This window comes from Mizuhopecten yessoensis, unplaced genomic scaffold (genome assembly GCF_002113885.1).
Source record: "Mizuhopecten yessoensis strain PY_sf001 unplaced genomic scaffold, ASM211388v2 scaffold11019, whole genome shotgun sequence".
In the NCBI taxonomy this organism is placed as follows: Eukaryota; Metazoa; Mollusca; class Bivalvia; order Pectinida; family Pectinidae; genus Mizuhopecten; species Mizuhopecten yessoensis.
In genome coordinates, this window is record NW_018408838.1 from 373,413 (window position 1) to 386,478 (window position 13,066).

The 13,066-nt window shown below is 34.5% G+C and overlaps 1 protein-coding gene across 2 annotated transcripts; it reads left to right on the forward strand.

Annotated features, from left to right (window-relative positions):
- The first annotated feature begins 2,071 nt into the window (after nt 1-2,071).
- On the forward strand, nt 2,072-12,106 carry LOC110464669 (AP-4 complex accessory subunit Tepsin-like). 2 transcript variants are annotated; one of them, XM_021520006.1, is made up of 12 exons: nt 2,072-2,226; nt 2,702-2,774; nt 3,304-3,395; nt 4,444-4,537; nt 5,541-5,608; nt 5,781-5,859; nt 7,875-7,946; nt 8,417-8,611; nt 9,338-9,473; nt 10,381-10,576; nt 11,202-11,336; nt 11,521-12,106. In XM_021520006.1, the coding sequence occupies exons 1-12, from the start codon at nt 2,170-2,172 to the stop codon at nt 11,800-11,802; spliced, it is 1,479 nt and encodes a 492-aa protein (XP_021375681.1). In that variant the 5' UTR covers nt 2,072-2,169; the 3' UTR covers nt 11,803-12,106. The 2 variants fall into 2 exon arrangements, with proteins under 2 accessions (XP_021375681.1, XP_021375682.1); XM_021520007.1 differs by lacking the exons at nt 2,072-2,226; nt 2,702-2,774 and adding an exon at nt 3,798-3,892 and having other exon boundaries at nt 3,320-3,395.
- The last annotated feature ends 960 nt before the right edge of the window (nt 12,107-13,066 follow it).

Sequence of the window (13,066 nt, forward strand, 5' to 3'; positions counted from 1 at the left end):
GAAACAGAAAAAGAAAATTGACAGTCTTAGCTATATCATTAATACAAAAAAAAAGGATCAGAAGAATGCTGGCTGCAATAAAAAAATTGCCTACTAGACTCACTAATTCAATGTATACCAACTCGAACTTTTTCTTGAAGAAAAAAACCAAAACCCTTATAATCAAGCCAAAAAACGAGATATTGGAATAACTACCAGTACTATCAATAAGACTGCAAACGAGAAATCAGGAAAGCGGAAAACGTTTATGTAACCAATGTTATAAATATATACAAGATGGACAAGATCAGAACAACTCAAACCATTGTGAAAATATATAAATTCAAGGAAACAGGATAACATAGGAGTGGCAGCACTAACAATTTTCATCGATCTTCATCCGTAGTAACAAAAAATAAACAAAAAAACATTCGATTCCTACCCTAGCAAAGCTCCTACGAAACCTAAATCCTCTCAAAGCGTAAGGGACAAGTAATATTCCTAACCGCGTGCTAAAAGATACAAATCTTTAAATCCACAATAACAACCGGTGAGATCCCTTTAGACAGGCTAAATGCAAACGTTTCCTGCATCTTAAAAAGGGAGACAAACACTCGGCAGAAAATTATCGTCTGGTATCATTAACATCAGTACCATGTAAAATCCTAGAACATATCATATGCAAACATATATTGGACCATCTGAACAGACATAAGGTACTTACATCTCTGAACCATGGCTTCCGATCAGGATACTCCTGTGAAACCCAACTCATCACCACCATTGACGACCTACTGAGATCTTTTGACCGTGTCAAACATCCAAGGCCTTTGACACAGTTCCCCACGACAGACTACTCCACAAAATTAAGCTGGATTCATATGGGATCAGATGACCTCTGCATCTATGGCTAAAAACCTTCCTAACTTGAAGAAAGATGCGGGTAGCCATAGAAGGAGAACTCTCTGAAGAGGCCACTGTTGAGTCAGGAGTCCCACAAGGAACAGTGCTAGCCCCCCTACTTTTCCTTTGCCACATCAACAGTCCAGCTTTTCGCAGATTATTGCCTACTTTATAGAGAGAAAAAAATCAAACAATGATCATGAAAAAGCAAAATACGATATCAGCTCAATGGACACAACTTATATCATGTACATATCCATATCTAGGGTTGCAACTATCAGGGGGTAAGAAATCCGCCCTATAGGCTTCCTACGACGTAATCTACAATACTGTCCCAGATAATGCAGAAAGACAGCATACATTGCGTTTGTTTGATCCATTATTGAATACGGAGCCATAATCTGGGACCCATACACAAAGACAAATATTTATAAAATGGAAAGATCCACGGGGACCACAGAACAAGGGAAGAGGGATTTATGACAAACCTCCTCAAATATTTACAACTTCGATTCCATCACTAGCATCTAGACGAAAGTAACAGAGATTAACGTTCTATTATAAAATCGTGGAGGAGAAAATTCCATCAATGAATAGCAAAGACTTAATTCATTTCCAGCGTAAGACAAGGCAAACCCGGCAGTGTAAATTCCAGGACTGCGAGACATCAAGACCAATTCCAATTTCAATCAGGAACAATAACAGAGCAGTTATAATACCCAACAGGAATACAGAACAATACAGAAACTCATTCTTTGTGCGAACAGCCACAGATTGGAACCACCTGGACGACAATACATTATAAGGACGCAAGGTATACGTATATATAGGGGCAATTAAAGTATCAATCCCCACCAACTGGGATAAACCGAAGATAAATGTAACTTAGCCACATCCGCATTAATGCCATTTTGGTCTCTGTGGAGAAAATAGTTTATTATAGTGAAAGACACAAAAAAAACGTTTACATGTACTTCGGGGACCTACATACACACGTTAAGTCCGTGGTAATACGTACTGAATTGCAATCTGAATTCCGTGTGTATATATATATACTAATTGGTGGACATTTCCTTTCTTATTTGGTTGTATTTAATTTTCTCATTTCTACATACTCATAATACCTTTTCATCGTTTATAACTTATGGGGTTATAACATCGAAAATTTTCTCATATCCGGATTATTTAACAGTGCGGCATCTAATAATACAATATATTAAGCAGTTCCTGTTTACATCGCCTGCAGAAATATTCAAAGTAGTTCAATGATTTTTACACGACGGAGTCATGTCGGAAAATCCTAGCGTTAATCTGGTGTTTGAAAAGGTTTCCTTCGTGAACAAGGTAAACATTATTTCTATGAATACTAATACGTGCATTTACCTTGCAGTGACAAATCTACATGCGAGTCCTGGGCCCATAGCATTTTATTTCAAACCCAAAGAATTTCTGAAAATACTGATTTTTTACATAGTGGGACCCATATCTTTTAACCATACAGAGGAAAAAGACCCATACAAACCGCATACTGTTTGCAGCCACAGTATTGGCAGGTTATCTGTTTATATTGTCAGCAATCCCTCAGATACTCATGCATTGAGTCATTCCGCAAATATATTAATGACACATGTACTAGGCCTATACCTTTTATAATATGCATTAATAGTTTCACTACATGTGCTTTTCCCCCTTAATTTCTCCAAGTTAAATTTAAATACCACATATGTCTTCTTGCTAGTGTAATATAAAATTGTATAACTCTACTTTCGTTTTACATATTGTTTGCTTTATCCATGACAGCATTCGTTATATTTTTCAGATTAGCATTATATTGAAGGCTACCTCAGATGACGATAAACCAATACCTGGCTATCTTTACCAAGAAATAAGCAGTATCCTTGACTAATCATTCTCCAGTCAAACATTAGCCTGAATTCCATACATAATTAGAGAAGAGTCACAGAAGTTAACATTCCATAATTGATTTATTTTTTTAACGAAATTACCAACCTAGACAGATGTTCTTATTATGCATAGATATACATGCTAGTTCTCAATTGCATTTAATGTAGTGTCACTATATGATGATGTACATATAACCATTGTATAGTCAACCAGACTTCACTAATAAATGTGTCGATTCCTGCATGGTACTGTACAATGTTTAGTTTTGTATCATGTTCTTCTACAGTCTATCATGTTCATATTGTACTTTTAAGTTGTAATCATGTTCAAGTATGTTCAGCCTGAAAAATGATAATATTTTGTATAAGTGTCATTTTAAGTTGTTTTTATATGATATTCAATATTGCATTTGAATTTATGTTTTTGTGGGGTCCTATTTTATTAATTTGTGTATAATGAGCAATTAGCAAATTTTCTTTTGTAAATGTGTCTTATATTCCTTCATTACGTAATAAGAAATTACCCATGAATCTGATGGCTACTGTGAAAGTACTCTGGAGTATCTTGTGGACAGACTGGAAAGGAACTCATGCCACATAAAACTAAAGGTCTCTGATTAGCATTTCTACTTACTAGTCTGGCTATCATAGAGGAATTGTGACAAAGCATGGTGATAATTACTTAGACCTAGTTGTGCCTGCTTCAACTTCTGGTGAATTGGAAAACCAAATGGCCACAAGATAATCATAGATTTGATACTGATATTGTCTGTAAAGTACTAATCCTCTTTGTTGGTACATGTAGTTGTGCATATTGCATGCTCCTATTCGCACACCTGCCAAGTTCTCTACAATGAAATGAAAGTCCTGGAGGGTTAAATTCCTGGTTACGTAAGCCAGCTATATAATAGGTCATTTCAAGATAAACTAGAATGTCTTTTCAAAATAGTATTTTAATACATAAAGTTTTAAAAAGATTTATTTTGAACATTTTCAATGCTGGGATAACAGGGCCAGTGCAGGAGATTCTGAAAAAGTACTACAATATGTGCAGGTCATTGAAGATCATGTGTAGGTTGTTGGCTTCAGGGGACTTAAAATAGCAGGTATGAATTTGACATATCTCAGAAAAACAAAATGACTGCCAGGCTGATGAAACTAGGTAGGTTTGAACCTTTTTGTCCTATTTTGTCCATACTCCAATGGATTGGAAAATATAGCATAGAACTGTTAGTCCCTCAAAAATAATGTTGCAAGTTATTTGGCTTCGCCTGATCCATTTGGTACCTGTACAGGGGCTTGTTTAAGAAAAGAACAGAGAAAGGAATAGAACCAACAGTACTTACAACATTCCATGATATTCTAATAGTGGGCATTAAGATCCCCTGAAATTCCTTGTCTTTGATTTTATGTTAAATGTATGCTATACAATGTATGTACAGTATAGTTAACTTACATACATGACAATGCATTGTTTTTAATGGAATCTATACAAAAAGTTAAGAGATTGTTACAGAATCATTCAGTTCAATCTCATTATTTCTTTAGATAACAAGAGCAGATCATTCTAAATGTAAAAACTAATTTAAAATTAGTTCCTTTTAAATATCGCAGCATCATTTCCATTTTCAAATTGTAAGCATTTTGTATGTTACAGGTGATCAAAGTAATGAAATACTTGTTAGAAAACGGTCACAAGAATTTTCGATTCGGTTTGTTGAAGAATGCTCACGGTATAACAGCAGCCACAAGTAAGTATTATCGTGTATGTTTTTTTATTACTTGAAGTGATTTGCTGTTACTTCATCAATATTAAAATTTCTGAGTTAAGTTTTTTTTTTTTTCATGATATGAATTGTGAAGCCTGTCTAGACCAGACAACAACCCAGACAAGTAGATTGTTTGGAATTCGGATTTGCTTTATCAACATGTTACAAGATAACTTTTTTGTCTTGTCAAAAATTGTCATTCTTTGATCAGCTTGGCCCTGTGTTATAAAGGTTCCAAGTTAAACAGGGTTCAATGAGCAAAAAGGTAATTATTTTAAAGATTCCAGGTTAAAAAGGGTTCAATGAGCAAACAGGTAGTGTATAATAAAGGTTCCAGATTACCCAGGGTTCAATAAACTAGCTAGGCCTTGTATTATAAAGGTTCCAGATTACCCAGGGTTCAATAAACTAGCTACATGTAGGCCCTGTATTATAAAGGTTCCAGATTACCCAGGGTTCAATAAACTAGCTAGGCCTTGTATTATAAAGGTTTCAGATTATACAGGATTCAGCTTCATATTTTTAAAACATTTTCTTCATTTTAAATTGAGATAATGGGGCTCATAGACTCTCACACATCTATGACCAAGTATTAAATTAAACAAAGAGCAGCCAAACGAGTCGCATATACACACTTATTGGTTGTGCTAAAAGAATCTTTTCACAATATTTTAGTATCAACTGTAAATTCACCAATATCACATGGATACAGATGTTAATGCACTCATTGAGTAAATAATATGAAAATATTCATGTACAGGACATTCATGAGTGTTACAGTACAACATAACACAAATTTCAAACTGAACAAATTTAATAAAAACAAACATTACAAGAAAGGTTCGGCGATATTTACTTATGTCATTAGGTTGTGGCCCGCTTATAATGCAGGCTGTCTTCAGGACAAGTTACATTATCAATGTGACCGAGGCCTAATGTGAGGTTATAGTACTGTTCTTTAACTAAAACATCTTCTATATTTAAGAATTCAGCGGTCCTCCTGACCCATTACATGGCAATGTACCCTATCTCATGGTCCGCAAAGCTGCACAGGTAAATCGTTTCCTCATTTGCAACTCATCTTTCTGATTCAAGTGATGACAGTAAATGAAGCCATGTATAACTGGAACAAGATGGAATTGATAAATCAGTTATTTTTGAAATGTAAGAGGTGTTTAATTATGAATACTAAGTCCTAAGGTAGATCTGTATTATTTCATGACAGGAGCTGTCAGAGGTGCTGTTTGACACAGAGATGTTCGAGGCCAGCCAAGAAGGCAAGCCTAACAGACAGACAAACACAGGTGTCCATTTTGTTGCAAAATTTCTTGCAGTTTATTAATGTTGTAGAGAAGCTGTTATTTTAAATACATTATTCTGGACAGCTGTTTTGTTGGCACATTTTCTTTTGGATATTTGTTTTTGGCAGACTTTAAAGTTGTTAAAAAGTTTAATTACCATAATAACCAAACGTCAACATCTTTTTTTTATTTATTTGAACACAATTCTTATTTAGTTTTATTCAATTCTATCAATTTTCATTTCTGCAATTTCAGTTGATTTAAATAAATGTAAACTATTACATTTTGAGAAATCTTGAAAGTTACACAATTTAGTTCTTGATTGAAGGTAAAAACTAGTTTTCCACAAGATGTCGTCTGTGTATTCAATGGACATTAGATACTGTACAGGTAGGAAACGGTTTAAGACAGCTACTGTTTCATCCATTATGCTATTCATATTTGTTTTTAGCCCACCTTCATCTGATGGTGGGCTATTCAAATCACCCTGCTTCCGTGGTCCGCTGTCCGTCCTTAAAAAATTCTTGTTATCGCTATTTCTCGGGAAGTACCAGAGGGATCTTTCTCAAATTTTATATGTTGGTTCCCCTTGGTCATTAATTGTGCAGGGCAATTTTTGAGACTGATCAGATAAACAACATGGCCGACAGACAGCCATCTTGGATTTTGATAGTGAAAGTTTGTTATCGCTATTTCTCTGGAAGTACCAGAGGGATCTTTCTCAAATTTGATATGTAGATTACCCTTGGTCCTTAGCTGTGCAGAGCAACTTTTGAAAATGATCGGATAAACAACATGGCCGATAGGCAGCCATCTTGGATTTTGATAGTGAAAGTTTGTTATCACTATTTCTCAGGAAGTACCAGAGGGATCTTTCTCAAATTTTATATGTAGGTTCCCCTTGTTCCCTTGTTGTGCAGCAGTGTCTGAAATGGACAGTCGCTTGCTCGCCAATGGCGGTTAAAGTCTTGCTCGAGTTACTAAAAGTTGTCAAAAGTGAGGTAGTCACTGGCCCAACAAAAATAGTTTGAGCTACTGTTGAAAAATTAATGAATAAAAGTAATTATAGTCCCTTCAACATTAACTGGGGGGTGGGGGCAGTACATTTTTCAGTTGTCATTACTTCGATTTGAATCGAACTGTCCGTGATTTAGAAAATGTGATGATTTTTTTTTCTGATTTTCTATATAAATACTGCCTGGGTGTCTTCTTTGAGGTGCAAGTTTTGTGTATTTCTTTTTGGGAAGACCTGAATGGAGTGGATCATGTCAGGTTTTAACTAGGGTTGAAGAATTAAAAATATCATGTTTTATTCTGTTTTACACATTACAAACATTGTCATGTTATACGTAATTTAAATGTGCTGAAGCATTGTGTTAAATGATGTGGAAATATTTCTTCCCAAAGTTATTTGGTCCACCATTGTCATTTGGGCCAGTGCTTCAAATTTTTTACTCGCCTCAAAAAAAAATTGTGGGCCAGCCAATGTAGGTTCTCCACTATCCTTTATTGTTCATGTTTCTTTTAAAACTGATCAGTTAAACAAAATGGCCTACCGACAGCCATTTTCGATTTTTGACATTGAAGGTTTGTTAGTACTATTTCTCAAAAACATTTGATATGTAGGTTCCCCTTGATCCCTCGTTGTGTATGTTATATTTTGAGACTGATCATAAAAACAAAATGGCTAAAGGAAGAACTAAACAGATCTTTCTCATATTGCAATGATCGATTCTATTTCTTTCACATTAAGTACTGTACTAGTAAATATGTGAAATGACAAACTCACTTTAAAGGTTGGCTTTCATACACATCAGTATTAAGTTTAGATCAAAAGTTACCTCAAGGTGCATTTACTGTTAACATGACTGTCAAACAGATAAGAGGAATGAAGAGAAAAGATCGAACTGACAAAGAACTAATGAAGATCGTACAATGGTGGGCGCCAAGATCCCTCTGGGATCTCTTGTTTATCATATAAGGAGCTATGATCAGTGAATTTTGTTTGATTCCAACAGGCAGTCTTGGTTCATCAGGAAGTCAGACAGGGAAGTATGAAGGTTTTGGAAACGCTCCTGCTGCCCAAAAGAGTAAGGAATGAAATATTGTTAATTAATAAACTCTCATGCATGATCTATAACTGGTACAGTGTAAGTTTTGTACCATATGCTCATGAGTCTATCATGTTCATATTGTATTTATCTTGTAATCATGTTGAGCCTGCAAAGTGACTATAAAACAGGTCTTATATGATTATAATAAATATCATAAAATAAAACAAAAATACACAGTTGGCTTAACTCCAAATTTCTGAGAATTTATATATTAACATTGGTAAAGTAGAGATTTTTGGTGACAGTGTTTAAGTATGCAGATCAGAGGATTTGAAGCATGATTGACAGTATATTTTGGTTATATTGTTTAAATCAGCATTTGGTGACGGTGTCCGATAGACATTTGGTGTTAACATTTGTAAAGACATTTGGTAACAGCTTATGAAAGACGTTATATGTAAGCATTTGTAGAGACATTTGGTGACATTTCGTATAAACATTTGTAGAGTCATTTGGTGACAGTGTGATTGACAATATGTACAAAATGGCGGAGAAGATGAGTGAACAGCCAGCTGACCACCAGAGGGAGCTGTTGAAGTCCGTGCAGAGTGTTGGAGGGTACAAACCACCTACAAACTACGTAGCTGAAAACCACCCACTTGTTGTACCCTTTACAAAGCCAGAATTAAAATCTCAGCCAGGTACAATAAGAAAACTTGATTTGTACATTTTAAAAAGTTAAATATTTTATATATACCTTGGTAGTAAGTTTGTACAATCTCTAATTTGATCAAATATGAACTGTATTCCACTGGAGTCTCCATCTTTGGAATGTAGTTTAGTGGTGCTGTCTTGCATTGTTGAAATTATCCTATTTGCTTATATGATGTAAAACATGATGTGACAATAATGAAGTGGAAATTCAATGTTTGTTAAATTAAAGGAGGTGTGAATAACATTCCAGAAATATTATCTACCAAGATGGTACAGTTATTAGGGGTGGGCAGTAATACTGCAACACCAATACTGCATTATATTTGTATGCCAATATATATTTCAATATGATTTTGAAATGGAAATAAATTGTAATAGGTCATTTTTCATCAAGGAATAATTTTAAAATTGAATTAAGATTATCAAGATTGTGTTTGTTCTATAAATCATTTTCAAATTACTGTAGAAACTTGTTAAACTTTCTGTTTTCTCATCAGTAATTTTCAATCATGTTGTTTTTCTAGAAACACAATATATTTTGAAAGATTGCCATAGCAATATGCTGCTTGCAATACCCCCTTGACATTTACAGAATATAGTAACTTGGGAAGTTAAGTGGGAATAGTCTAGACTGCTACCAAAAGCTACTAAAATAAGCATTAGGATTTTATCAGAAAGCTGCTTTTACTTTTTACATTGCTATATAATTGTAGTGGAACCCGTGAGGAAACATGTTCCTGGGAAGGCCGGTGGTGGCTGGGGTGACAGCGATGAGGACGACGATAGCTATCACTCCCTCAGCAAGTCCTCCAGTAAGAGAAGTACCGAAAGTAACAACTTATTAGATAGGTAATCAGACAACCTTTGTATGATCATTGTATTACAGAACATTACAGGACAACATATACAGTGATCATAGGTTCTACTGTAAAGCAACTAGATTAAGGTTAATATTTATAATACAAAATCAGTTCTTTGGTTTTGTAATAAGGTTAATTGTTACGTGTATGTTTTACAGACCTGTCAATTTAGTTATCCATACCTGATGGTCATTCCTCGAAAATTGGGTCTTCACTTATAGCTCCTGTCATCTAAATTTCCAGACTCATGTTAGTGGAGTCAGATAAGTTTTCTAATGAGATGTGTAAGATTGCTATCAGTAAGAGTCTTTAACTTTCGGACTTAACTCGCACGTATCTCATGAACATTGTTGAATCACATCTGTAAGTAAAAATGGTGGATTTGGCGTCTTTGTGTAATATGCAGAATTATTTGGTTCTTATAAAGTTCTTCTGTAACTGTACAGTGAAACCTGTTTAAACAAACACCCTGTGGGACACAACATATTGTTAAGATCAGGCAATATATCATAATATACAGATCTTTATTAAAATTTTAATTAGAAATGGAGTTAAATTTCTATGATTGATTATACAGATTGTCAGAATTCTCGGGTCGGAATAGAAAGGTTGTCAAAATACCTTGGTCAGATTAGACAGGAATTCAAAATACTCAGGGGTCAGATAAGACAGGAATTCAGAATACTCATGGGTTGGATGAAACATATTTGACTCTAAATGTACCTGTACATGGAAGTTTGAAACAATGATAGAATATTGTACTTTAGTACAATGTAGTACTGTAGTGGCTGTAACTCGTACATGGTATGAAGGTGTTTTATTGTACATCCTTATATAGACTGTGAGATCAATATGGATTTGGTTATGGACTTTGTTTGGTTTTGTCTTTTCTACAGGATGGAGGGAGTGACTCTGGAGGATTGGAGTGGAGAGGAAAATCTAGTGACCAGTACAGTGGACAATGGTCAATCTTTCCTTCTGAAAAGAACAGAGATTAAGAATTTTATTCAGAGGTGTCATCAACTAGGTTGTTATAAAATTCTTGAGCTTCTGAATCAGCGGTTAAAATCAGGAGTCGACAATCACACAATGGTGAGTCTATTAATGTCAAATAACAAACGAAGTGACGGTGAAATATAAATAACAAGTGTTTAAGTGAGACTGGAATTACTTCATAATCATTTATTTAGGTTTCTGTCATTTACAAGTTATAATTTAAGTACCGGTAAAGTGAGTAAATTCAAATATATTTTGTGAAGATTGCTATAGCATGTCCTAGTAAGATTCCCATTTCTATTGACATTTTACAGGCTCTTGAAAGGAAATAATTTTGACTAATTCTTGTTTTATATATATAGAGTTTGTATATTAAAGTCTTGTTTCATCTTAATAAAGTTCAAGTTTTGATTTTACTGCAAATGCAGTTTGTATACCAATAAGTATTATTTAAGATAAAATGTTTGTATAAGAAACTAGAAAACGTCAGTAAAACATGAATGCATACCCCCCTTTCCCATAGGTTGGTTCACTGACTCATGATGACCATGAATCTGTTGAATAAATAGGTATGGTTGACCTATAGGATGGGGCAAAAATGGGTAACACTATGCATGGGTGGCCTTTTGAGGGGGGAGGGGAATAAGTAAAACCCTTAAAATTCTACATATTATTTTATTATTTTATTTGATATGTTCTTGTCTCATCTCAACACTCACAGAGATCACTACTTCTGGTGGAGAACCTGCTAACTACAGATTTGATCGGTGTTGACCGAATAATTCAGACATGCAAGGAAAACCTGATTTGGTTGGTGGGAAACTGTTCTGGACCAATAGCATCTAAGGCAAACAAGGTAAGTCTTGGCCCAGCGTAGCAGTTCAAATACAAAAGAGTTTATGATTTACATTAGAAAACATCCCAAACAGGAAGAATATTTATAGTGTAGGGGAGATAATTTGTTCACTGTTTTTTACACTGTAACTACAATATATATAAATGCATTTAAAAATTGATATAAAACATTGCCTTTTTTGCAGATCATTAAAATTTTGGAAAAGTTATCAAACGGCAGTTTACTTCATGGAGGATTGACAAACACTTCCATAGATACCCAGAACACAGGATGTTCCACCCTGGGCCAGGGCCAACACGAACATATGTTAGAGACACAGTTAAGTAAGGAAAATGAAGAGCAGGTCAACATTAATACAGGAAGAGATATTGAGTTATTACTACAGCCAGACCCCAGTGCTAACCTGTACATGCCACACTCGGAGGGTCAGCGAGACGCTGTTCAGACTAACACCGACGTTACCTAATCATCCGTGGTATTCAACTTTGGGATAGGGAGAAGACACCACAGATATTATTATTTAAAACAGGACATTAGATTTTATAATGTGATCCTCTAATCATTCTAGCAGTACATATCTTGCCTGTTGGTCCTCCATTCAAATCAACAGTCTTCAGTGTGTCCATGTGCAATAGCTTGTTTATTACATTTAGTTTCATCAGTTTATTGCTGAATATTGATCAAAATAAAAAAAATGAAAAATAAAAATATATTTTTGTATGTTAAGAAACATTGGATACCCCCCTCTCAAACCTCTGACACAGGGGCTAAGTCTTAAAGGGTGAGGCCAGACCTGGGGATCAGTTCTTATAGTGATGTTGTAATTTCTCAAGAAATATGTCATCTAGGTAATGCAAGTGAATTGCTGTCGATTTTGAATGCTTTCATATAACTGTTGGCAAAATATAATTGAGAAAGTGCTTCATTAATAGGCAAAACAACTACAGTATAGTTTATTTGTACTGATAAATTTATTTATTCATCCATGAAAATCATAATAGGAACTCCTCTAAGACCCTCTGTTTATGACACTATATAACAGCATTGGGTTATAGTGAGCTCTTAAGTCATTAAGAATGACTTGAAATGAATAACAATACAGATTTTTACATCATATAATCAAATGTATTGGACATTAAACATTGCTAAAAAATACCACCCACACAAATAAAAATCATGCATGGATTAAAGATACATTTTAAAATGCTTCGAAACTTGTAGATATTGGGTACATCTCTGTTTAACAGATAAGTAAACTGATATATAACAAGCACACATCTCTGTAAAGCTATTGGACAAATTGGTTCAGTGAATACCCGTTTCCCGATTGCAGTTTTAACAACTAATTTGTAAGCATTCCAACAAAAGTTGTATAACTGTTAAAAATATTTATGTGAGACTTACTTGATTTTGAAATCAACTCCATATGGATCTACACCAAACTGCAGATCTCAAGATCAACATATATCAATTATCAACATTACATGTGTTGAAAGTTAATATTATTTCATACACATCTATATTAGATTAACTTAGCACTAATACACAATTATCTCCCTTGAAGCTGTAGATGTTCACCATAATAGATCTACACCATACACTTTGCTATCTCAATTCTATTGAAGATAAAAAAAAAAAGATAAAGTAAAACAGTCCAGACAGCCTGTATCACTCACTTGGATCTTTATAAGCAATCGTGGCAAAATGTTCCCATGACAAATAATATTGTA